A 26809-nucleotide genomic window follows, 5' to 3' on the forward strand; every position below is an offset into this window, starting at 1 on the left:
GTTCACTCTGTGTTCAGCCTCCCTCCCTCCCTCCCTCTTTACTTTAGCTGAGCTTTCCTCCCTCATTCACTCAGCCCTGTTAGTCCGGCAGAGGAGCATTTCAGGGGAGCGAGTGAGTGTGTGTGTGTGCGTGCGTGCGTGCGTGTGTGTTGGTGCACTTTTGAGGTGTTTGTGTGCGCAAGCACTTCCTGACAATTGTGAAGAGCAGAGAAGAGCAAGAGACAGCTGACACAATGGGGCCCTCCCGCCCAATCAGGGTGCAGGTCAGTGAACGCATACTTTCCTGTGTTCCATGTGCTTTGGAATTTCACCCCCTTGCAGTTTTGTGTCTTTCTGTGTTGTCTTTTTGTTGTCCACCACACTCGTGGACTGACAGCGTTCATGGAAGCGTTCAAAACGGCTGAAATCTCTCTGAGCTGCGCTTTCTCACAAGTACTGTTTTTAAATGTTTGCGCAAGTGTGTTTTAGGGCTGTTTTTCTCACACAAGGGGGATGATATTTGCCTCGCTGTGCAATAGGGTGTGAATTTTGTCTTTCTGTGAAGATCACACATAAGTGCTGGGGTGAGAGAGTGTATTCATGGTTATTGCTTAGTTACCGCCGTGGGCGGTGTGGTCCGGTTGTTGCATGTTTCATTTTTGAGAAGTATAAACGTGCAATACTACCGCTGCCCTGGCAACCACGTGAAAAACACAGTGCCCCTGCTGTTCCGCAAATTACCTGTTTAGCATCTGCTTATGTAAATGCTCTTTGTAGTGCTCTTTGTGGTTCACCTGTGTGTGTGTGTGTGTGTGTGTGTTTGTGTGTGTGTGTGTGTGTGTGTGTGTGTGTGCGCTCTCCTCATGAGATCCAGACTCAACACCACAGACACCTGGCCGGTGAGCTAGTGAGAGAATTGTGCGTGGGCATCATCTATCCCTCTCTGCGCCCAATTACTGTGAGTGCCTCCGCAGCCAAGCTGCTCTGGCGAACCCCTACAGCGCAATGGCAGCATGCCCTCAGTGGCTCTCCCACACGTTGGGCTTGTTTTTTTAGTTTTTTTTTTAAAGGGCAATTATCAACACCTCCTTGTACCTGAAGATACAGCACATTTGTTGATTCTTTTTCATCTTGGTTATCACTTGTTTGAAACATCGAACACTGAAACGTTTGATGTTTCCACTTGCACAAATCACATGCTTATCTCTCACTCTCTGTCTCTCTGTCTCTTTCTTTCTTTCTCTCTCTCACCCCCCTGCCCCCCCCAAACACATACCAGTGTAGATGAAGTGCTGGCTGACTTGCCCCAAACGTGACTGCGCTGGCGTCTTTATCTCCGTCTCCAGCCCTTGGCACACCCTGTATCTGCCTGACGGGTTCCTCTTTAAAACTGCGCAAAGGGGACTTGGGTGCTCATACCGGTCTGACGGGTGCCTGCGCCCGTGCCTGTGTGAGAGTGGTATGACTCAGTCCCTGTGGCCTTAATAACACATCGGACTGTTTCTGGGTGGTGGTTGTTGGTGCAAAAAAAAGCAGCTGAAAAGTGAGGAAGAGGGCATTGTGGCTTTCAGTTTTGTGAGTTAAGTTGGCACCTGGCACCAGGAAGAGGGCACTTACTGTAGAACAACACTTGGCTCATTGCCCACCTGTTCTACTTTTCTCAGCGCTCTCTTATGGGCATTCAGATGTGGGCACAGGGAACTTCAAAGGCCTGTGAGGACATTGAGTCCACTTTGAAGAAAACCCTCATATTCTCTCGGCCCCCTGGCCTCCTGCTCGGATAAGAGACTCCTGCCAGATAAAGGCCCGCCTCAAGGGGTTCAGTTCTGCTCCACAAATCCCGTAGCCTCTGTTTTCTCTTTATGCCACAGGTGTTTGTCGGGAGGGCTAGAGGAGAAATATGGCAGGCTCTCAAACAAACTGTATCCCCTACATAAAAGCCTGCTGATCGCCATATTTTAATGTAAAATACAGAGATAGGCTACGTAAAAATGAAGAAGAGGTATGTGTCTGGCATACATTATGTAATATGAGAAGTATAAGACTAAAGTCATCTGCCGTGTACTTTGTGGTAAGCAGCAAATATGACGAGTTTCTCTGTAACTCTGGACAGAGATGTGTTTCTGAGGGTTGTGCTGTCTATTGCCATCGGTTCTCAGCTGGGTGGTCAAACATGCAAATGTGCATGCAAATCTGAACAGGCATGGGGTCTCTACAGCTGAGCAAGCGAGGGGCCTGCCTGCCTACCTGCCGCCTGTGTCCAGTCTTATCAAGCCCAAGCTGTGTTGACAGAAAGCACAGGATTATATCTGTTGGTTGTGTGTACAGAAAACCGAATGGTTTTTTTTTCCACACATAGAAATACAGATCATTCCTAGACATTTGGGTGTTTGTGTATGCGCATGTGTTTCTCTGTGAATGTGTAAGGCGAGATTATTGTTAGTTTCCTTTCTGCTTACACTGTTAAAAGCGTGTGTTGCTGATGCGGGCAGTTCGGATGCTGGCCACTCCTAGACCGAGCACAGGACCGCTGCCTGCTCAGTGTACCCTGTGACATGGACGGATTGAGCTGAAGCAGGGGGCATTTGCATACTCTGTAATTATAATGTCCGTGAGATCAACGGAGGCTTTTGTAACAGTAGCCATCTGTATCTCCCCGCAAGTGAACGTGAGTACAGAATGGATTTGTTTTGTTTTTTTTCTTGGCTGAGCAGACGAGTACAGGAAGGATCTCTAACAATACAGTTCAGACAACCGACGGGCTTCTACAAAATTGGATCAGAGCGGTGGGACAGCCTTGCCTGTTGCCCTCGCTCGTCTTTGAGAGAGATTGATGAAAGTGGATAAGCGTGTGTCTAGCTGTGAATACCAGATCCAGAGTCTCTGCTTCTGTCAACTTGTTTGGAAGGCCTTCGGGCTGAGACCTTCATCACTGTAGGAGGGAAAAGGAAAAGTGTGTTTACATGTGATTTGATCTAAGTACAGCAGCACATTAGATGCCCATGTTTATTTTTAGCCCCTCTTTTGTTATATTCAACTAAAAATGACAGCCCCCTCTTGTTAAACTGAACTAAAGATGAAAGCCCCTCTCTTTTGTTAAATTAAACTAAAGATGGTGAAGTGCCTGATGGTGTTTTTGATGCCTTATGTCACCCCGTTAAGCATTGCATTAGCAGCATCATGCTACATCCAATTAGTAGTACTGCATACTGTGTATACTCTTTGACATTCGCCAAAATCACCAACCAAATTGAAATGTAGCCCATTACTGACCTTATTAGTCTTGACCCTTGTGCGTTTGGTGAATGGCATTTCCAGACCAAGGTTTGTAACAAGATGCCATGCCAACTGTTGGCAGGCACCAACACGGCGCAAAGCGATCCCTTAGGCCCAAGGTGGTTTCCAGTTAGGGATGCCCAAACCTTATCTGCGCATCGTACAGCTGACCCACCCACCCTCAAATGATAGGCTGTGTCTATTTATGTTGATTTTTCCCTCTTTGATAAACGTATTAATTTAGGAGCAGCGCTAAACCCAAACCCAAAGAAGGAAATGTGAAAAGTGGTATCAGAGATTGGCCAGGGCTTCATTGTACTGGCAAGACTCAGCCTGCTGGCCCGCAGGGCTCTGGGGCAGCTCTGTGTCCTCTGAAGTGGCTCCGCTCAGCTAGTGCTTTATTGGGCCAACACCCACTCACTTTGACACACACACACAGGCCGAAACCCAACGCTTGCTTCATGTGGTGTTCTGTGAAAAAATCCTTGCCAGTAAACTCCTTAGCCTTAGTATTTATATATATATATATATATGTCTAAGTTTAAGTATATGTTGTGGAAAGTTTTCCTTTTTAAGATCTTGTCAAATAACAGCTTTTTCCACCCTTGTCATTTGTGCGTTATTAAAGATGAAATGGTTGGATAACTCTGCTGGCGCTCATCTCATTGGCCAAGTTGGGGCGGGAAAAGTTCCTTGACAATGTGGTTGGACCAGTTGACCTAAAGACATCGCTGTTGTAGATTAATGAGTTGGGGATTGCCATCAAGCCCACAGCCTTAGTTTAATGCTCAACACTGTTGGTTGGAAAGAACATTTTTCTGTTGAAATGATTCTCTCTTTACTGTTTTCACACTGTCATCTTTGTGTTCAGCATTACCTCAGAATGTGGTGTTGCTGATTTCACACAAGTCTGTGTTGAGATCCCCAAATTCATAACATTGGGCTCTTTTCGTGGTTTCCAGCCTGAGTTTAGTGCTCAGAGTTGACCCAGGTCCTTCTCTTTTCCTCTGGCCGTGTGGTTGGACGAGTTATTCTCAGGGTGCCTGATTAGGGAAGTGAGACAAACACGGCTATATTGTCATACTGTGTTTTTATCTCCTCTGATCGTTTTCCCTGCTAGCTGGCAGACAATGATCAGATTGCACATGGAGTGATCGCATTACTAGCTTAGTCATGGTTTGATTCCAAATAATAATGACCACACACAAGTCTGGAGTGATGAGATCCATGTGGGCTATTGTTACCTCTGTGGTCATGGTTCCGGTTGCAGGCTAGTTTAATAGCATTTTAATTGTAAGTCACTTTGGATAAAAGTGTATACGCCAAATTACTTAAGTGTGAATTTGTGAATGAAAGAGCAGCTGAAGATCAAGGTCATCCAGGTTTATAATCAGCCAGCCACTCAGCTGTGAAGTATGTGCAGACCATAGTGATGGGTCTGTGATCTGGATCTATATGTTCAGGGATACTGTATGTCTGCTTGCTGCTCAAGTTAGTAATCTCGTAATTGAGTACTCTGTTCCCTTCTCCAGTAAATATTTGTGTTGTTGCCTATCTTGTTTCGCTGTGTTTGGTTGCCGTGTTTTTCTTGGTGATAAATTAGAGGATGATGCAGAGACGCACGCCCACACCCGTACGTTGGAAAGAAACAAACGCCACTAAAACTGGAACGATAAGCCGAGCCAACTCTTAAAGCTCGCGATTGTGTCGGCCGAAACGAGAGACTATAGCCCGCAGGTGTCGAGTAGGAGTGGGAGTCTGTGACATGTCCCACCACGTCTCAAAATGCAGCCCCGACGCACACGGTCACCGTCACAGTGGCCTGTGTGTGGAGCTGTGAGGTGCGTGACATTCTGAAGCATCAGTGTTGGAATGGATAGACGTGTTTTCTCAGGGTGCTCATTGGTTAACTGCTTTTGTCCGAGACCGTTTGGAGCGGCCCTGCCGCCTAAATCCTTTGGGACAAAGTCTTTCAGCTCATTGTTGTGCCGGTGCTTCCTTTTTCTAAGAGCGACGGAAAGGCATGCTATTTTCACAATGAGCCTTTGGAGAAGTGAGATGAGCCATTTATTATTATACGAGCATGTGATGCCATCGGTTGTCTTTAGGGAGACAATGATGTTTTGCACTTGTCAGATAGCATTGAGACTGTGCTGTAATTGACAATGACAACGTTGGTTCATTAGACCCCAGCAGTATTCATCTGATTTGATTTGGGATACACCTGGCCCTCTGTCTACTTGTGTGTGTGTGTGTGTGTGTGAGTGTGCGAGTGTGCGTGTGTGCGCGTGCAAATGCGTTTATCAAAAGTAAAGCTTGTGTGTAAATGTGTGTATGCATACAGTATGTGGGTGTCTCTCTTTGTGTGTGTGTGTGTGTGCACTCTCTTAAAACAAATATGTTGAAAACAACACAACTTGCATTTGTTTTTTAACATGTGGTCGTGGGTTAAAAATCATCTCTGTGTACAGATAGGGACATCACATTCATTGTAAGTGTAAGTGTGTGTGTGTGTGTGTGTGTGTGTGTGTGTGTGTGTGTGTGTGTGTGTACACACGCACATCACAGCACTGATATCTTTTTGTTTCTCACTCACGTAAGGCAATTCTCAGAACACATTTCATGATCTTTGAGTTCTGAGAGAGATGAGAGTTCATATGACAGCTCTAGCTCTACATTGTGTTAATATAGTCATGAACTTGTTCTCTTGCTGCCATGAAGAGCAGGCAAATGATATGTGATGCTAGTGTAATTTTTAACAAGTAATTGCTAGCCGTTGACACAGTGTGTGTGTGTGTGTGTGTGTGTGTGTGTGTGTGCGTGTGTGTGTGTGTGTCGTGCATCCTAAAAAACCCTTCCTGCACATATGTAAATATTTAGCGGTGCGTGCGTGTGGCTTTCGGCCACACCGTGTCACTCAGTAAACCATCCATCTGCCCCCCGGTCTACCAATTACAGAGCCATGATCGTAACAAGCCCACCGCAATGGGGCCGGCCGTGTGGTTCGAGGCCTGTGCCTCGCCAGGGCCCCCGTGAACCGCACGCCTCGTGGGTGAGGTGTCCTCGTGGGGAGACCTATTCTGGTGCTGAAGGTGACTCCGCAGATGGCAGATCAGTGGCAGACGCTGAGCTGTTTACGGTCGCGTGGGTTGCAGCCGCTCGCCTCGAAGTTTACAGTTGCAAGGATGTCTCACTGCAAACATCTTAGGTCACCCTAAGTGCACGCTAAGGACCACAGGATGCTATGTGGCACGTAGTCATGATTCAGTATTTAGGTTTGCAGTCTGGTTGTGTAATTGCATCTGAGATTGCAGAAGTGCGATGATGGGGAGGAGAGGAGAGTTCTGGTTTTACTCACTGTTCAGGCTCTTTAGGGAACATGTTGTAGGTTATGCTGTGGACTGACGCTTTTTCCTTTTAACCCCCAACCATTGATGGATAAATAGATCTCTTGCTCTCTGTCTCTCTCTCTCTCTCGTGCACGCTCTCTCTCTCCCCTTCTCTCTCAACACTCACATATACATACATTCACCCACGTACATGGGCCATATATTACTGTGTGATGACTTCTATGGGATACACACTCCCACTCACAATCGTGCGCCCAAATGAACTTGGTCTCGTTCCCTAAACAAAGCAGCCTGTACTAACGAAGACAAACCCAGCCAGTGTATTATTAGAGTTATTCAGCTAGGGTTCAGCTGTACTGCATTTTGACTCTCCTCCTTACCCATGGGTTACCCTTACCAACACTGAACTTCCCTACACCACACCCTGTCTCACAAGCTCTAAATGTGTGTGTGTGTTTGTTTGTGTGTGTGTTTGTGTTTACAGGAGAGCCCTGGCCAGCAGGCTGACTGTTAGCCATGCTGCGGCACCACGAGCCCACGAACAGCACACTGCAACTGGTGGCTTCGGACATGACAGACATCATGGAGAAGTTAGACACACGAGAATTGGACATGGGGGATGGGGGGGACGAGGTGTTCGACGGAGTTGATGCCGGCAACCCAGGCAAGTCAAAAACACGAGAGGCGCCACTTCAACATTAGGTTAAAGAAATATGTGTGTGTATATATGTGTATGTGTATATAGGTAGATAGATATAGCCGTTTAACCCTTTGTGGTGTGGTTGTGTTGGCAGACCTCCGCATCCCCTTCTCCGCCATCTACAAGACAACCGGCTTCAAGGAGCCAGAGACGCGGGTCTACATCGCGACCCTCGCCATCACGGCCAAGATCCTGGAAGTGGAGCGCCCCAGGATAGCCCAGGACCGCTTCAATCTCACCACCCAGAGGAGCGTGTCAAAGGTCCGTGTTCACTTTTGGCCCTTGGCTCATCTTCACAGGAACCGTGTGTTTGTGTTTGTGTGTGTTTAATCTCCAGTCGAGGCTGTATTATTGTAGGTTTGAATTGGTGATAATGATATGGGTTGGGCCTAAATGTGTTCTCAGTGAAAAGCTCAGTATGTCCCCAACTCCCCATGTGTAATGATAATAATAGTACTGCTATGTGCTATGTCCCCATGTGTAATGATAATAATAGTACTGCAATGAGCTAAAATAGCACAACGGCATGTTTAATTCTAGACACATGTCTCATAATATTCTCCTGACACCCTCAGGTGCTCCCTGCTGTTTTCAAGATTGAGATGAAGCACGGGAACTTCACCTGGATGGTGAAGAGGAAGGAGAAACACTTCATGGAGCTTCATCGGGAGCTGCGCACCTACAAGACCTTCCTGAGGATCCCACTGCCCTCCCGCAGGTGAGCAGCTCCTCCGTGTCTCACGAGGGGGTGGACTGCACTGGGTCTCCACTGAGCGGCGGACTCCACTGTGGCTGTTTTTAGTCTCTGATCTGTCTGTCCTGTTCTCTCTCTACTGTAACTTTATCTTCATTCGCCTGACTAATAATGTGAATCTCTCAAACCTAACTAAGTCATCTGTTTTTTTTCTCTTTTTTTTGCTATTGTACGTCTTCCTTAGTGACTTGAATATCTTGCACGTCTTGTACCTACATAAGTAGTTTTAATCTGTTGCTGTGTTGCATTGTAGCAGACTGATAAGCTTTCTTAGAATTCAGCGACTTATGTAATTTCCCTCTCTGCTCAGTCACACCGAACGCCGGCAGACTATAAACAGGAACTTGGCACGTCAGATGCCCAGTCTGCCACGAGGGGGTGGGGAGGACCTGGCCAGGGAGGAGCAGGTGTCCAGTAGACGGGTCAGTCTCTCTCCTGATTGGATTTTGCCCATGTCAGTCACCCAGAAAGAGAGAGAGAATATTAACGGAGTGTTTTTTGTTGTTGTCTTCTTCCAGAAACAACTGGAAGATTACTTGAATAATCTGCTAAAAATGCCAATGTACAGAAGCTACCATGCTACAGTAAGGTTTTTCAATGTGCTTCTTAGACAGTATCTTGATGACATGCCACTAACTGCTATCTTAATATGTGATTATTTTCATTTCACTTTGTAGACCGAGTTCATTGATGTGAGTCAGCTGTCCTTCATTCATGATTTGGGAGCAAAAGGCTTGTAAGAAATCTCTTCGTGCATAACTATCAAGTGTATTACAGAATTACTCTGTATGATTTATTATTTACATCAACTTCTTAAAGAAATACAAAACCCCTAATACAAGTGAAGATTTCTACCTTACGGTCATTCACAGATAAATATATTCCACATGCAGTTGACCTCTGCCATTCTGTTTCCTCAGGGAGGGCTTTGTTTACAAGCGGTCGGGCGGTCACCGGATCCCAGGGCTCAACTGTTGTGGCCACAGTAAAATGTGCTACCGCTGGTCCAAACGGTCAGTACGGCTTTATTTTTTTCCACATGCCTCTCATCATGAAACAGCCACTTGAAGTCCAGAGCTGTATACTGTATGTCTTTACACTGCTCGTGAAAGTGCACCGGCATAGCTAGATGATGTGTTTAAACATGTGTTAAAACATGTGTGTACAAATGTTTGACCCTCCAGGAATCTTGGGGCCTCTTCCAAGTGACTCTCACTGTTGGGATAACAGCACAATAATTCTCAGCAGCTGGCCTCATCAGCACAGCTGATTATTATAGTGTTAGCTAGCATATGCTGCTAATGCTACATAGCATGCAGGCAGCTGGTTTGTGTGCCGTAGAAGAATGTTTTTCCTCTCTGCGGGCTGATGTTTGGTTGGACTCTCCTGCAGGTGGCTGGTTGTGAAAGACTCGTTTCTGGTCTACATGAAGCCAGACTCTGGGGCCATCTCTTTTGTCATGCTGGTGGACAAGGAGTTCTCGATCAAAATGGACTCCAAAGACACAGAGACTAAGCACGGGGTGCGCATTGACAATCTGAACAGGTCCGTTGCAAGCCATTTTGCCTCTTGCTTGTTTGTTCAGATTAGGCAGATGCTTCACTTCCTATCATAGCCTCTAAAGGTGCATTGTAAAGCTTTTTGGCCACACCCTTAGTCATGTGTGATCATCGAAACTCAAAGAACTAATAATCCATACAAAAACAATAGGGTTTTGCACCTTTCTCCACCGGGATTGTAGTTTGTGTAGCTTGATCTCCTGGGCAGAGGTGGGAAAACTCCAGCTTCAGCAAGTAAAAGTCCAATCATGTATTGGTTCTACCTGTGCACTTAACATAGGTAGCCTCATCAATTGGTTGCTCTACCTGGCTGAAGAGTTGTGCTAATTAGAATCAGCTTGTTTAAGTGAATGGTTGGCACAGATTCTGTATGTGGTAGGACTTTTACTTTCAGAAACTGGATTTTTCCACCTCTGACCCTTAAGTCATGTGTGATCATCGATACTCAAAGAACTAATAGTCCATATAGAAACAATAGGGCTTTGCACCTCTGGTGCTCGGGCCCTAATGAGGGATTGTAGTTTGTGTAGCTTGATCTCCTGGGCAGAGGTGGAAAACTCCAGCTTCAGCGAGTAAAAAGTCCAATCATGTACTGTATTGGTTCTACCTGTGCACTAACACAGGTGATCTCATTAATTAGCTGCGCTAGCTGGCTGAAGACTTGTGTTGATTAGAATCAGCTGGTTTAAATGAATGGTTGGCACAGACATGTGGTAGGACTTTTACTTTCTGAAGCTGGACTTTCCCACCTCTGTGAGGGAATGTAGTTTGTGGAGCTTGACCTCCTGGGTGCTCCCTCCTGACCCTCTCCCTGCTGACTGACCCCTGCAGGACGTTGGTGCTGAAGTGCAGCAGCTACCGGCACGCCCGCTGGTGGGGACAGGCCATCGAGGACTTTGTTCAGAAGTACGGCAGCGCCTTCCTCACCGACCAGCGCTTCGGCTCCTTTGCCCAGGAGCAGCTGGACATCCCGTCCAAGTGGTGAGCGCCTCTCCACCTCTCTCTCTCTCTCTCTCTCTCTCTCTCTCTCTCTCTCTCTCTCTCTCTCTCTCTCTCTCTCTCTCTCTCTCTTCTATCCTCACCTCCAGCTCTCTATCCTCTTCCCTCTACCCGCCTGCCCGCTTGCCCGTAGCCTGGCGTAGGTGATCGGGGCTGGGCATCAGCGCTGGCCTCGGGTGTCCTGGGTGGCGGGGGCCCTGTTTCGCCCCAGCGTAACATGAGAGAGAACGCACGCCGGGGGAAAAGTGAAACGCTAGCTTTGATCTTCCCCGTGACCCTGCGGAGGAATGTGATAGTGTCTGCGTGAGAGAGTCTGTCTTCGGGGCTCTTCACGCAGGCTCAGAGGGGCCTGCTGTTGTGCTCTTCTCTAGAGCCTTCAAACTGTCCTCTGAGGATGGCAGCAAGTCAATGACCGACTCTCTCTCATCATTAGAATTGATGAAAATTAATTAGCATTAGCGTTTTGAATAAAATGGAGGCATCAAATGTTTCTCTGCTTTTCACAGGTATGTCAATGGGAAGACCTACATGGAGGATGTGGCTAATGCGCTAGAGGAGGCAAAGGAAGAGATCTTCATCACCGACTGGTGGTTAGTATGCAGAGTAATGCTATTGTGAAGAAATTCTGGTGTAATGCCAACAGTTTCTCAGCACCACCTCTCGCCATTACGGTTAGCAACAATTAGAATGCTGAGTGACTCCCGAGCAGACCTTTGAGGACCTTGTGGAATCGATTTGCTTTGTAATTTGACACACAGTGAAAACCAGTTGGAGCCGTAAAGGGGCACCGGCAATGATTAAATCTCTGAACTGCACAAACACACAGAGCAAGGCTTTGTTTCCCCCTTTGTTATAATGGAAGGAAATCAGTAACCGAGTTCAACCTTAGGCAAGCATTCCAGTGAGTGTATTCTCTATGACTGAGCCTGAGAGGGCAGGAAGGGACTCGTTAAGTAAAGCGTGGCAGACCCACAACCCAGGAAGAGGAAAAAACACAAAAGAGGGGAAATTATTTGGTTGACTGGATGTGTTTCACGCTGTCTACCGTGCGAGAGAGGGCAGATAGAGGAGATTCTGTACTGGGAAAAGCTGAATTACTATCGAACTCGGAACAAACAAACAAAAAAAGAGCCAAATTACACATTTGTTTGTACGCCAGAGTGGCCAAAACCTCTTTGTAGTGGTGTAAGTGCTCTGCCCTGCACATTATGAAATGTCTCAGGTACTCGGAAATGACTGAATAATGACTGGGAATCAGATTAGACGGCCTATTGCAGTTATTGGCTGTGGCCTATTTTCTGCACCACGTGTGGATCAGTGATATTATTTAATGCTTGTCAATATCGCCTCAGCAGGCGTTAACCCTTTGTGTCCTGCCCTAGTCAGATTAAGCAGAATGTTTTCATTAAAGTAGAACAGATCGGCACATACGAGGTGTGAATACAACATCCCACAGAAGACTGAAAAGTCATACTGTGTGCTGCTAGTACACTTACTGTAGCAGTATGCACACCTTATAGGTGCATGCTAAGTGTATTTGTTTTTACCTCACTGCGGTGAGGTTGGTACACTTTGAGTGGAGCATACGGTCACCCAACCCCACCCACAAGCACATGCATACAGTACAGTACCAGGAAAGCATAAATTATAAATATTGTTGTGCCGATGACTGCGCAGAATTATTTATTGTTGACACAATATTTATGCCTTTAGGCTCAGCCCGGAGATCTTCCTGAAGCGGCCTGTCGTCGAGGGCAACTACTGGCGCCTGGACTGCATTTTAAAACGCAGAGCAGTGAGTCAGTCTCTTCCCCTATCTCACCCCACCATTAAAACGGCACTATTGTCCATTTGTTAGATTTATGGCCCTGATTGTGATTGTGTGTGTGTGTGTGTGTGTGTGTGTTTAACTCCCACTGTAAAATTTATGAATGTCTTGTGGTTGTGCAGCAACAAGGCGTGAGGATTTTCGTGATGTTGTACAAAGAGGTGGAGCTGGCCCTTGGAATCAACAGTGAATACAGCAAAAGGACGCTCATGCACCTTCACCCAAATATCAAGGTAGAGTGGGAGACTGAAACCCGAGAGCTTCATTGTAACACACGGCATGTGGGTTTGGATTGGTAATGTGAAAGTGTCTGTGCTACAAGGGTGTCACATTACAGTTTCATGTGTTTATATTTCTGTTTATTGTATTGGGCAGACGCTTTTGTCCAAGGTGGCTCAAGGTATATGAAAACTACATTCGTTATTACAAATAATAGTTTCAAATAAAGTGGAAAATAGCAATGTGATATCAACAGTGAAAATAATACGTTTTCATATGAACAAAAACCATAAACATACAAACCATAACTTTTTGATTAATTAAGTGCATGGTGAACAGATGTGTGTAAAAGGCAAGAGAGCAACCAGAGAGAGACGTAGAGCGAGATTTGGCACATTCCTTCCATTTGATCTTTCGGCAGACATTCCACATACCCCCCATCAGCATGAGCAAGCATCAACAACCGGTAGCTGTCTGTCAGACTTACAGTATAGTCAGTGTAGAGTGTAGGCACCAAAGGTCGACCCACATGCGTCTGCACATGATTGTACACAAACAGAAGGGTGTGGAAAAGGGCGTGAGATTGTGACGGAAGGAAAGAAAAACAGACTGAAATAGAAAAGGATGATGTGGAAAGAGGGACTCGTGGAGACATAAATAGGTCAATGAACGTTATTGTATCTGTCTGTGCAGTAATTTATTACGACTTTGACTGCTGTTGTATGTGCTGTTGTATGTGATGTTGTTGAGGCTATCTAATGTCTGTCTGTCTGTCTGTCTATCTGTCTGTCTATTTTAACCTCTCCCTGCCCAGGGGCAACAGATTAGTTGCATAGCTTACTCTGGTACAGGAGTTGTACTGTTGCCTACAGTACATGGACAAATAAACTCATGAACCTAAAACCTAAACTCTGTCCACCTGTCTGTTTGTGTGCAGGTGATGAGGCACCCGGACCACGTGTCCTCCTCGGTCTACCTGTGGGCTCACCACGAGAAGATCATAGTCATTGACCAGTCGGTGGCCTTCGTGGGAGGCATTGACCTGGCGTACGGCCGCTGGGACGACTGCGAACATCGCCTGACAGACGTCGGGAGCGTCACCCGAGCTATGCAGAACACCGAGGTGGGGAGAAGACACCACACATTCCTTCCTTTGTTACATTCCTTTTTTTCTGTTTTGTCAACTCCGCGCATTAAAATATCGCGGTCGGTGTAGAAGAGAGAAGCCTCAATTGGTCTTTTTACGAGAAGCACACAGGAACTTGAAGAATGCAGAATCTAAAAGTCAAAGCATCCATGTTTTCCTCAAGCTTTCCGACGACCAAAAAAGCTTCATATTCTCCAATCATGTGGCTTCCATTCTTAGTCATGCTGTGACTGCTAGTTAAACGTCTTTGTGAACATATGGTGTCCTTTTCTGTTCCAGACTCCAAGTCATTCTGCCCGTTTTCTCACCGCTGTACCGCCCTCTTGTCTGCTTAACAGGCAGAAACTGAAGCCATGGCCTCGCCTGCAAAATGCCCGCCGACCAGCAACGGCAAGGGCGTCCCGACGGACGACTCGCTGGACCAGCCCAAGCTGAAGGGCCAGGGCCGCGGCCGCCGGACCCGCTTCAGCATCCGCCGCCACCTGCAGAAGCGCGGCCTGACCCACGCCGACAGCGTCAGCACCATCGACAGCGAGGAGGGTAAGGCCTCCTCAAACACATCCCCACTCACTTACAGACCAGTAGACTTGTGTCCTTTTTTGTCTCTGTCCATCTCTCTAACGTCTACAGACTTGTGTGGAAGAAGTGGTCAGAGTGAAATACCCATTGGACACCCTGGGTTTGTTTGATAATGGTGTTAAGTTGGGCAAAATGAAATGTTGTGTGTCTTAACATGTATTGCTGTGCTAATTAAGCGCAGTGGATGGGTATGGAATGGGAGGATGGGGAGTTGGGCAGTGGACATTGACTGTGACTGGGAGGACAACTTTGGACTAACATCTAACATCTACAGAATGTTCTCACTTGTGCTTTTTCTACGGCTTAAGCTACTTGTTAACAATGTGCCTTTTTGTCACTAACAACGCCATGCTGAACTAACCAGCTCCGAGGTCAGAATGCTGAACTACATCTCACAGCCTTTTGTAATACCCAATTTGACCCAATGACACGGATTGTTAGTCAGTTGTTCTGGAGAAACATCCTTAACCGCTGTGACTCATTATGAGTAGCTCGTGATCTATGATATTGATTGAGATCCTAAGAACCTTAATCATCCTTAATGTGTCAGCCAAGATGTGAACTCCCTTATCAGGAACTACTGGTTCCTGTGCTTCCTCGAAAGCAGTAAATCATAGTGGTCATTAGAAGATACCGATTGACAGCCTCCTACTACAGACACATCATATCCACCTTTATCTCGGCACAACCTCGTCATAGCTGTTAACGGAAGATCTCCCAAACACAGACGTTGAGTCAGTAAAGCACGTCATCATGGGGAGCCAGCATTAGAGAACCATGCCCCTAGTGGCGAGGGTATTATAAATGGCTCGCCTCTCTCACAGGTTGGTCTAACAGCATATCCAGCCAACACAATTTGATACCAGGTAGATGGATGGAGTTGAAGGTGGACTCACCTTCTGGTCCATCACTGCCGGGTGAGTGAGGCCCAGGATTGGTTGAAGGGGCTTGAGGCCAGGGCCCTTGCGTGAGCCCGCTTGCGCGCTCCATTAGGTCAAAAAACACTGGTGTGTGTGGTGAACAGGTGTTGCTGCACAAACAAGAGTGTCTTTTGAATAATGGTGGTTTCCCTTTTGTGTGGCCTGCCTTTGCTGTACCTTTCCCACTCTTTTGTTCTGGTGATCAATGAATAGGAGGAGGGGCAGCACCTCACATTGATCCATTGCGGAAATTGTGGTTCTCAGCCTTGCTCAGGTTTAGTTAAGCTGTGTGTGTGTGTGTTTGTGTGTGTGTGTGTGTGTGTGTGTGCGTGTGTGTGTGTGTGTGTGTGTACACCTGCGCAAGTGTGTGCATGTGTGCATCTGCCTATGCTTAAGCTTTACAAAATTCCAATGAAATGCTATCCCATTTTTGGCCATTAGCTTGATATGATCATAAAAAAGAATGATTTGCCTTGACAGGAGCACAGCATCAGCTTGGGAGAGAACCACTGTTTTACCACAGTCACAGGGCCTATTTTTGGAGCACCATGCTGTGTGTGTGTGTTTGTGTCTGAGTGTGTGTGTGTGTGCTGTGTTTCGCGGCACTCAATCCCTTTGACAAATGAAAACCTTCAACAAGAATAAGACCACTACTATTGCTGTTGTTATTGTCAAAGGCAGCCCTGAAATACGACACATACTGTACACCAGGTCTCCAGGAATAGTGTACTACAAGCAGCCAGAGTCCTGATGCAAAACGCTACTGAGTAAGGACCACAGCAGGACACTCTGGCTTCCTGTACTTCACCCCTTGCACAGCAGGGCCATTGATGTGGGCACCTTATATTAGCTTTGCATGCTAGAATTCCTACAGTATGTTGTGACGGAGACTACCAGAGATAGGAAACAGGAAACAGGAAACTACTAGAGATATGAAGGCAGACGCGACAATTGGATCTGTGATTGGGCAAATAGTTTACAAAGGATGTGACTTAAGATTCATGGCCATTTTTGTCAAACTTCTCTCTCAAAAACGACTGATTGTCACTTTTTAAAAGTAGTCTCTGGTGCCTCTCCCTCACCGCCTCCCTGTCTCCACTCTCTCAAGGTCATGTTCCGTGACTTCAAATCTCTGCTCTCCCAGCTCTTCCCTGTGCCATGGAGCTTTCCACTCTGAAAGCTGCTCTTAATCTTGTTTTGATTAGAGCATTTTCTGGCCCTGCCAGTTGGGCTGCTTGGTGAGGTCTGCGTCCATTGTTCAGGCCGTTAAACTATGTCCTGTGGGCTTGTTGGTTTTCCGTAGGGGCAGACTCTGCCCAGAACACGCAGGCTGATGTTGTGGGGCTCCTTGGTAATACCCGCTTCTGGCATGGAAAGGACTACTGCAACTTTGTTCACAAGGACTGGATTCAGCTCGAGAAGCCATTTGATGGTGAGCCTCTTCCAATTCTAATCACGTAGAGTGGTTCACTACAGTTTTCTTTGTCAAAACCAATTGAACACACGAAAGGAGTAAGTCCTTTTTTGGAAATATAATGTCATATTTTTCTGGCACAGACTTCATTGACAGGCATACAACTCCCAGAATGCCTTGGCATGACATCGCCTCAGTGGTCCATGGGAGGGCAGCCAGAGACGTCGCCAGACACTTCATCCAGCGCTGGAACTTCACCAAGGTCAGACACACTGTGGAAGAAATAGATTTCCACTGCATATTTCTGTAACTAGACCCTGCAAAAACTCTGTTCGGATTTATAAATAGGTATTGCATCGATAGTCTTGAGTTGTATTTCATGGCGCGGTTACAGCATTGGTCTTTAAAAGGAGGGTATCATTTTTGGAGTTGTTTGCCAACAATCTGTCTGTATTTTTCCTCCAGCTCATGAAGCCCAAGTACAGGTCTCTGTCTTACCCGTACCTGCTACCCAAGTCGCACACCACTGCCAACGAGATCAGATACCAGGTTCCCAACTGCACCAAGGCGAAAGTACAGGTAAGGGACTGTTGTGAATCCCAACTTCCTTTATAGCTCATCGACTGAACTAGAATATGGTCAATTCAGTGATCACCTCATGGCTGGCACACATACGCTATGCAAACAGTGTTAATGGGTGCTATAAACACATTTGGTTCCTGATACAGTCTTGAAACCCGGATCACACCTGTTGTATAGAGAAATACACAGTCCTGCAATTCACATTGCACCGAGTGCTCAACGTCAGTGTGCCAACCTCCTGAATACGTTGTCCCTTAACATATAAGTACTGTCAATCAGTCAGACTGTCTGTGCCACTTTACAGACAGGCGATGTGAAGCTGAGACTGAGTTGAAGGAGGTACCCCCGCAATGTATTTGGTGACTCTTACGCTGCCAGTCCAAACTCTTAAATCCTTTAAACTGTCTTGTCTCAGGTTCTGCGATCGGCATCCGACTGGTCGGCCGGGATTAAGTACCACGAGGAGTCCATCCACAACGCCTACGTCCACGTGATCCAGAATAGCCAGCACTACGTCTACATCGAGGTACCCACACCGCACTTATCGTAAACACGCCAGATCGCAATCTCGCAGTGCTCACTTCCCCTCATGGTTTCTACACAATAACTTGGAAGTGGTGCCTTCCGTCTCTCGAGCAAGAGGCAAGCAGAACACGAACGTAGTGTCTACGTTTGGGTATGACAAAACATCCTGAACATCCTTTACTTTGTCTCGCTGTCCTCCCAGAATCAGTTCTTCATAAGCTGCGCAGACAACAAGCATGTGTACAACAAGATCGGAGACGCTATCGCTGAGAGAATCATCAGAGCCTACAAGTGAGTTCCTTACTACATGACGGCCATTATACCTTATTACGTGCCGCATTTGAATAGGCTCCTGGTGTGCTGCCCACCATACTGTGGACACGGGAGGGGAAATAACATGGTCATCAGTGCCATAAATCCGCACTGTAATTGGCTTTCACTGGCAGGCTTTAATAGAAGTCAGGAACCCTTCATTGGGCCATGCTAAGTATAATGCCACTTGGCAATTCAATAGACAACCTATATTTGTGCTGTTTCTAAGCATTTGCTTCAAAGCAGGCATACCCCCACCCCACACACACACACACACACACACACACTATGGGCACACACACACACACTACGCACACACACTTAAACATACACTCGCTAAAACACACTAGGCGGCACATGCTGACTGGTTAACCACCACCATATGTGGACTAGCTCCAGATGGCATGGGCTGTTCTCTTTTGAATTCCTTGCTTTTTAAGGTTGATTTTTTTTTTTTGCAAGAGAGAAAATAATCTGCTGCCGCCTGTGTGTAATGAAAACACTGAGCTGTTTTGATATCCCCATTTGGGTCCCTCCTGATGTTTTTCCTCCATCGCTCTTATCTGCTGCTCGATTGCTCTCTATCTCTCTAACATGGCCATTCTCCTTCTCTGTTATTTCCTCTGTCTCTCTCTCTTTCTCACTCACTCACACACACGCGCACACACACACTCACACACACACACACTCACTTACACACACACTCTCATACATACTCACATACACACACTCATACATACTCACATACACACACTCATATACACACATACACACTCTGTGTCTCTCTCTCTCTCTCTCTCTCTCTCTCTCTCTCTCTCTCTTTGCGCCATCTCCAGGGAGAACAAGAAGTACCGTGTGTACGTGGTCACCCCTCTTCTGCCTGGCTTTGAGGGAGACATCAACACGGGCGGCGGCAGTGCCATCCAGGCGGTCATGCACTTCAACTACAGGTGAGCCGGCCAGTGGGCACCTTGGTTGCAGAAGGCCGATGGATTGTACCAGGAGACACTTCCCCGTCAGAGATTAATCATTTCCAGCCAAACTCCTTCAGGAAGCTTCAAGCCTCCGAGGAAGGAGAGTAAATTTCATTAGGGAGCCGAGATAAAGAGATATTAGATATTAGATAGAAACGACAGTCATCCAGAAAATAGGCAGGGTTATTTAAGGTCAGTTTGCTGATACTGTTCCCATGGTTTGGTGTTGCTTTTGTCTTCAGGCATTTCAGGTCTGTAGTTATCTTACAAAGTTTCTCGCGTGTGTGTGTTTGCGTTTCACATTAAATAGAATATGACTATAAGTACCATTACTACTTCTCAATTTAGAAGTGGAAGGATAGTTTCAGTCCTCGGTTCTCTGTTTCAGTCGTGTTCTTGGTTCTCTCTTTTTCAGAACGATGAATCGAGGGGACTGCTCCATCATCTCGCAGCTGAGGAGAGAGAGTGAGTAAAAAGCCACAAGTGTTTTGGCCAAACCCATCGTTAGTTAAGAGTCGTCTTTGTTTATCTGTACGCTCCGAAAAACTCCCAGTGCTTATTTGTGGTTTCTGTGGCTCGCCCTCAAGGCATTAAAGCCTCCCAGTCCACGCTGATCTCAGGCCAGCTATGCTAAGTCAATGGCATGAGGGAGTTCGACCTCACCTCAAGTCAACACACCGAAGGCCTCTGATTTGAGTCGAGTTTCAGGCCTGTGCCCACGTCACTACTGTGTGCACAAGAGGCGAGCAGCGAAACAGGAAGTGCTGGTTTGGCAACCTTTCACCACCGCCCGTAAAACCCGCATGGCTTACCGGTGAATAGCTCTCCAAATCATGCAAATAACAATTGGTGTTTGTTACACAGGCAACGGTCACCGGCGACATGTAAATGCATGAGTAGACGGCTTGATACCCAGGCATTTATTCAAAGTTCCCACACAATGCCCTGACGCCACTGACTGAGAAGACTGAGGTCTGGTTTGCACACGTCACATAACCAAACAGGCCACTGACATCAATCTGTTCTGATATCTGATATCCGATATGGACGAATGTCAGTGAATGTGAGACAGATTGAATGAGCATGATGAAGACAGATGTTCAAGCCCCCCCACCTCACACACACACACACACACACACACACACACACTCCACATACACACACACACACACAAACAAACAAACACACACACACACACACTCCACATACACACTCACAAACAAACACACACACTCCACATACACACACACACAAACAAACAAACACACACACACACACACTCCACATGCACACTCACAAACAAACACACACACACACACACACACAGACACACACACTACACATACACACTCACAAACAAACACACACACACAGACACAGACACAGACACAGACACACACACTTGAGGACTGGACTGCTAAGTCCGGAGCATGCTGCTGAGGGGCCTGAGATGGGCTCTTGAGAACCTGAGGCAGTGAGTGCTTCAGAGCAGAGTGTCTGTTCTGTGCCCGTGTGAATTATCCAGCAGCCCGGCGGTGTTGCCTTGCAGAGCGGACGGGTCCACCGCAGAGCAGACCACGCACTCAGCTTATTGGCTGGATACGGTGACCTTCGCGTGCATCCCCTTGCGCTGGTCTACCGGGACAGCTCACCGACTCATTACATTCGGAGTGCAAATGCAAAGGACCGTATACAGTATACGAATGCGTACATTCAATACTCCTAGGAAGGTCTCAAGTTTGTTTGTTAGCACGTGAGAGCGGCTGCTGGTTTCTATGGCTGTATAAACAAGGGTGTTTGTGGTTGCTGTCGGCGTTGGTGGGTTTCAACTAAAAACAGAAGTAAAGGAAGGGGTTTTTTTTTTCCCGGCTTCTCTCTCTCTCTCTCTCTCTCTCTCTCTCTCTCTCTCTCTCTCTCTCTCTCTCTCTCTCTCTCTCTCTCTCTCTCTCTCTCTCTCTCTGTATCTGTCTATTCCTCTTTCTTGCTCTCTTCAGTGGGGGATCAGTGGATGAACTACATCTCGTTTGGTGGGCTGCGGACGCACGCGGAGCTGGAAGGCCGCCTGGTGACTGAGCTCATCTACGTCCACAGCAAAATGCTGATCGCTGATGATAACACTGTCATCATTGGTGAGCCATGACAGAAGTGCTTAGTCATTCTGCATAATACACAAGCTTCAGTTTCAGGAACATTTTGATGTACCTCATCCAGACTTTAACCTACTTTCACCATTTGGAGGTTTAGCCAGTGAACTACAGGTTTCAGTAAACTACAGATTTAAGTCAATGTAACCTGGGTTTGCCCCGTAAAGCTGGATCTTATTTATATGTGGCACATCGCCATAGCAACAGGCTGCCCACCTAGCCTGATCCAGGGCCAGTTGCGTTGAGGGTAAATGAGCATTAAGCATGACTCACTGAAAACCTTTTTTAGAGGATGAGTATGACTCAGAACATGTTGCCCCTAATTGTAGGGTATTTTGTGTGTCTTGTGTGGGCAACCCTACACTTTACCCTCTCTGTGTGTGATGAACAAGCTTCTCCTTTGTGTGAAAGTTTTTCCTCGGCTAGTGTTCTGCTCTGTTCAACACAAATAGCATCAAATGGAATTTAGTATAATATAACACAGCTGGTTCAATATCCAGTCGTTACATCCTGAGCTGCTGAAACTGTGACTTTATTCCCTGACTGAACCTGTTTGTGTGAAGAGAAAACTTGACCTGACACAGTTAGTGTCCTGGAGGAGGTCTCACAGAGCAGGGTTACAGAATTGACCATAAAAGGAGTCGCGCCATACACTTTAAAATAAATTGAAACATTCCCTATGATGCTTATGTAATGTCTGCAAGGTCTTTTATTGAATCGATGTCTTGGCTCGTTTTTCCCCCTGATGTTCCAATAATAATGACCCCATTAGTTTGTGTAATTAATAATGCATTTGCTAAAAGTGTGTTCACACACACACACACTTATCCATCAGGCGTCCCTCCACTGTACGTCTGCTCCCACATTAGTATTTCACTCGTCTCTGGACATGTCTCTGATGGCCTCCCAGCCAGCCATCCCACTTCTTGACCACCTATGTAGAGATGGAAGAGTGCGGCCACCCCTCCTGGGCTAAAGTCCAGGTGTGCCTCTCAACATCTCTCCTCGATCCTCGAGGGGCGTTCCCACTGATCTATAACTAAAACTGGATAGACCATCCCATTGAGCCGAATGAGCTGAATGAGAGGCACCCCAGGTGTACAGGGTACCATACCTGCTCCCTGAGTGCTGCGCTAAAGAGCCTAGCTCATTGGTACAGCCCACAGAGTGCATATTCAACCATAGGGACACAGCCTTGGAACCAGTCCAGGGGAGCAAAAGCCTTACTAGTATTACTGAAGTATTTGAGACATTACTTGTAAATAGATGTGCCAAGTAAGATCCTAGTGTAATTCAATGCAATATCATGACATGACATTCATTTTAGACCCGATGTCCACTGAAAGCGAAGTACGATATGAAATAGTAATAAATTGCTCCGTCTCAGGAGGCTGTGACCATCTCCTGCTTGTGGCCATTAGACACGGAGGGGAACAGTCCACTCCGGAAAGTACCCTACTGTATGTCTCCTAGTCACATCAACATATCTTACTCCAAGGTCTACAAGAAAACATTTTTTTCCTGTTACTTGACTCCTTCAGGCGTCACTGCGGTTAAACCTGAAATTCCATTTTCATCTGAAACTCTCTGCTTTCCTGGTCATAGGTAGCACAATCAATGGATTCTGTCAGGCATGTTACTGTACTGTAGCTCTGCAATAAAATTTGAGGCGTTCGACTGAATGGCTCTTCTTGAAATAACCCTGTGGCGCCCTCTGCTGTTCAGCTGAAAATGTTACAACTGCAACTGCAACAGCCCTCATCCTGGACAGTGACTCCAAGATCTGTGAACACATTTTGCACTGTTTAAGTTTGTTTCAGTTTTTTCTGTGTCCCTGTCTCTCCAGGCTCGGCCAACATCAACGACCGCAGTATGCTGGGGAAGAGGGACAGTGAGGTGGCGGTCATCTACCAGGACACGGAGACGGTGACCTCAGTGATGGACGGAGAGGAGTACCAGGCCGGGCCATTCGGGCTGCGCCTCAGAATGGAGTGCTTCAGGTGCCTTAACTATGGGGGCAGAGACGGAACTTTGTTGATAAAGGATTATACTCTATTATTTTTAAAAACATTGTTTAATCACATTTCGGGCAAGACACCCTTTTTCAGCGTGATTATGGCATTGAGAGGGAGAAATGGAACTTACACACACACAAAACTATGCTCTGCACCATAAGCATACTTCCACTCAACGCGCACACAACCTAACGAAACACGATGACTCATTGTGTCATCATTTTTAGATATATCTCTCTAATGTAAGCACATGCTGCTCTTTAGCTATGCTGTTTAATGAAGTCTTTATGATCTCAACGGTGAATATGTTTCTGCTCCTCTCTGTAGCATGATCCTTGGGGCCAACACAGACAGCAGCATCGACGTGTCTGACCCCATCAGTGACACCTTCTACAAGGAGGTGTGGATGTCCACAGCAGCCATCAATGCCACCATCTACCAAAAGGCAAGTGCCCTCCATCTTTCAGCAGTAGGAGGAGCTTATATTATTTTAGGTAGTATTGTTTTGTTTTGTGTCCTTTTGTAATTGTAAGGTGAGCAACTAGCATTAGCAATTAGCAAGCTAACAAAGATGATTCATTCAGACATTGTATATTTAATTTAACATCTTTTTAATGCTAATCAGAAGATTTATTTTTGTCATTGCCTAATGTATCAATGCTACCTCCTCTTCGCCCTCCTCCTCTTCCTCCTCCTCTTCCTCCCTCTGCAGGTGTTCCGCAGCCTCCCGTCCAGTGACGTGCGCAGCATCACTGAGCTGGAGGGCTACCTGGCGAAGCCCGGCCTGGAGAAGGAGGACCCGGCGCGGGCCCAGGAGGAGCTCAAGAAGATCCGCGGCTTCCTCGTCCAGTTCCCCCTCCAGTTCCTCAGCGAGCAGAACCTGCTGCCGCCCATCGGCTCCAAGGAGGCCATGGTGCCCATGGAGGTCTGGACCTGAGCCCCGAGAACGGACCCGAGATCTGGCACCGTCAGCCGGACCCATCGTGGATCGCGTGGGGAAGGGACTCGTGGAGGGGTGGAGAATCTCATCAAACCATGTAATGACTTCTTGCCATCCAGTGAGAAATGTCATTTTGAAGATCGAATGCCTTGAGTCAGGGCCACCAGCAATGCCGTCCTGCCCTCCCACACAGATGAAGGAGCTACTGCCTGGATACGACCTCAGTCAGAAGACTAAAGGGAATGAGCCACCACTCTTCCCAAGCGACGGTTAACCCAATGCATGACTGTTATTCTATCTGTCTTTCTTATATGTCTGTCAGTCTCTCCTATTATTCTTTATTTTTTATTTTATTTTATTTGTAATTAACATTACAGTTGAACACTATGCAATTACAGTGATGGTACACTGCAGTCTACATTTTTACACAGTGCATTTTAACAGAGGGAGGGTATCGACTGAGGAGAGGGGCTTTCAACCCTGTGGGAGTTTCAGGTGTCTTAAAAAAGACATAATGATACAGTACTGATATACTAGACGATAACACAGAAGCATTACCAAGAATGCCTTTTAAGCATTTTGTTAACGCGTATGATTGGAAAGCAAGAGGTGCAATAACACAAGTGCCAATTATTAGGACCCTAACTTATGCAGTATATTTTCTTTAACATTCCTAAATTAATTCCATTCGTGTGTTGTTTTTATGTATCTTGCCTTTCAACTTTTTTGAACATTCTACTACATATCTGGTCTGTAGTTACTCTTGTTGGCCAGTTCTGACCCTAATACTGTGATCTTACTGAAATGTATTCCATTTGCCCGTTCCTTGACCATTATAAAGCCATGATACAAGGATGCTTTTTGTGAAAAGTAATTTGAAAAAAAGAAAGAGAAACACTTTGTAGAAGTGCCTTCACAAAGGGGCACGCTTGCCATGAATTGTTTGGGAAATGTGGCATGCCGTCTTTGGTGAATCAGTATGGTATGGTGTTGAATGTAGTTCTTTTGCCAATTTTGTCTACTAGTGGAAAAGTGGATGGATGGGTGTCTACTATGTGCATGAATTCTCTGTGACTCACTGGCTGATGTGATCACACACTGTAAGTAGGCCCTGGATAACAGCACGGCATTCAGCTGTAACTTCCTATTTTCATGCAGTTTAGTGCAAGTCATTAATTCTTAATTACTTGTCATAAATAATGCGATGTGCTTCGGCCCAGTGCATGCATCACAAAGAAGTAAAAAAAATATGACTTTCCATCACAGAGGCCTTGTGGTGACTTTTAAGCTATCTCTGGGGATCTTACATTAAAGTCTTGTCTTAAGGTCTGACTGTCGCTAAAGAAGTGAAGTATATCTATGGCTGCTTGGGGACCATAACACTCTTTTTCTAACTGTGTCTTGTCTTTCTCTTGAGGATGTCTGTCTCTTCCTTTGCAAGGTGTTACTCTCACATGTGTTGCCTTGTGTTGTTTTTGCACAGAATGTCATGTGTTGTAAAACCCAATGAAGATCTTCCTTGATGATATGCATCATCTGTGTGCATTGATGTACAGGTTATGCAAATAATTAAATGCATATGATTTCCATACCATCAGAGTCCTGTATATATATATTTTTCTTTTCTTTAGATTCAGCTGTTACTTGTTGAATCTACTTCTTGTGGCCAGGTACAGTACATTGAGGAGCAATGTCATGTCAGAAGTCATATCTCGTGCGTGTGTGTGTGTGAGAGAGAGTGAGAGAGAGATTGAGTCACTGGCTCCATTCTGCACCTCTGTGTGCAAGTCATGACCTCGGTATGACATGCTGCAGCCCCCTGGATCAGACGCTGTGTATCATGTAGTAAATCTGTGTCCTGTGTGACTCAAGCAACTGTACAGTATATTTGACCACAAACATTAACTTGGCTCATGGCAACTTCTATTCAGGAGGGCTGAATAGACAACAACAAAGGGCTAGATGTTGCTAGTTTCCTATTTTATACCAGTTTAGTTTATATGCAGGGATGGGCAGAATTTATGATGCATGGACAGTATTTAAAACATGGATTTCAAATACAAAACAGTATTTGTTGCCATTTGCATTTTATTGGGTTGACTAAATTGACTTCATATTTTCCCTCAAAATATTTTACAGGTGTGTATTTTTGTAGCTTAAAATACTGTGAAATATTGTTGGTGATGTGAGGACAGTGCAAAGTGCAAAACAATAAATGCAGCCTCTGATTGATGCTGACACACAGCGCACTCCTTCTCACACAAACCTCAAGTTTCTTGAGAACTTGAATGATCCAATCGGAGCACATGAGGCGAAGGATGTGATTGCTCAAAAAGTATCCCCATGTATCACCTGCAACACTACAGTATATTCATATTTATCTTCCCCGATATAACTCCATTTAGCGCTTACATGCTACCCAGTTAGTTGGAAGCAAACTAAAAGGACATGATCTTTCTTGCTCGACAGCATTACACAGTGCAGTATCAAGCAATCTGGTCATGCATTGACAATGTCAGAGTTTCCAATTTGTACCACTTGACCAGTTCAGTTGTGATATACTGTAGGCTATGAGATGTAACAGGCAGGCCAG

General features: G+C 46.1%; 1 protein-coding gene across 3 annotated transcripts in view; it reads left to right on the forward strand.

Annotated features, from left to right (window-relative positions):
* The window catches only part of pld1b (phospholipase D1b), a 29733-nt gene extending 3925 nt beyond the window's left edge, over nucleotides 1-25808 (forward strand). The window contains exons 1-27 of one of the 3 annotated variants that reach the window (XM_062520786.1): nucleotides 76-263; nucleotides 7090-7269; nucleotides 7400-7566; nucleotides 7881-8023; nucleotides 8370-8481; nucleotides 8578-8643; nucleotides 8737-8795; nucleotides 8980-9072; nucleotides 9452-9604; nucleotides 10450-10599; nucleotides 11124-11207; nucleotides 12331-12412; nucleotides 12568-12678; nucleotides 13602-13787; nucleotides 14150-14351; nucleotides 15215-15307; nucleotides 16614-16742; nucleotides 16868-16986; nucleotides 17190-17303; nucleotides 17722-17832; nucleotides 18034-18122; nucleotides 18980-19093; nucleotides 19533-19582; nucleotides 21112-21246; nucleotides 23108-23261; nucleotides 23604-23721; nucleotides 23989-25808. In XM_062520786.1, the coding sequence (XP_062376770.1) occupies nucleotides 7122-7269; nucleotides 7400-7566; nucleotides 7881-8023; nucleotides 8370-8481; nucleotides 8578-8643; nucleotides 8737-8795; nucleotides 8980-9072; nucleotides 9452-9604; nucleotides 10450-10599; nucleotides 11124-11207; nucleotides 12331-12412; nucleotides 12568-12678; nucleotides 13602-13787; nucleotides 14150-14351; nucleotides 15215-15307; nucleotides 16614-16742; nucleotides 16868-16986; nucleotides 17190-17303; nucleotides 17722-17832; nucleotides 18034-18122; nucleotides 18980-19093; nucleotides 19533-19582; nucleotides 21112-21246; nucleotides 23108-23261; nucleotides 23604-23721; nucleotides 23989-24213 (3207 nt within the window). In that variant the 5' untranslated portion in view covers nucleotides 76-263; nucleotides 7090-7121 and the 3' untranslated portion in view covers nucleotides 24214-25808. Of the gene's footprint in view, nucleotides 1-75; nucleotides 264-7089; nucleotides 7270-7399; nucleotides 7567-7880; nucleotides 8024-8369; nucleotides 8482-8577; nucleotides 8644-8736; nucleotides 8796-8979; nucleotides 9073-9451; nucleotides 9605-10449; nucleotides 10600-11123; nucleotides 11208-12330; nucleotides 12413-12567; nucleotides 12679-13601; nucleotides 13788-14149; nucleotides 14352-15214; nucleotides 15308-16613; nucleotides 16743-16867; nucleotides 16987-17189; nucleotides 17304-17721; nucleotides 17833-18033; nucleotides 18123-18979; nucleotides 19094-19532; nucleotides 19583-21111; nucleotides 21247-23107; nucleotides 23262-23603; nucleotides 23722-23988 lie in introns of those variants that run through there. The other 2 variants (XM_062520787.1, XM_062520788.1) reach the window with 2 other exon arrangements.
* Nucleotides 25809-26809: the final 1001 nt, after the last annotated feature.

Source organism: Sardina pilchardus, chromosome 19 (genome assembly GCF_963854185.1).
Source record: "Sardina pilchardus chromosome 19, fSarPil1.1, whole genome shotgun sequence".
Taxonomy (NCBI): domain Eukaryota; kingdom Metazoa; phylum Chordata; class Actinopteri; order Clupeiformes; family Clupeidae; genus Sardina; species Sardina pilchardus.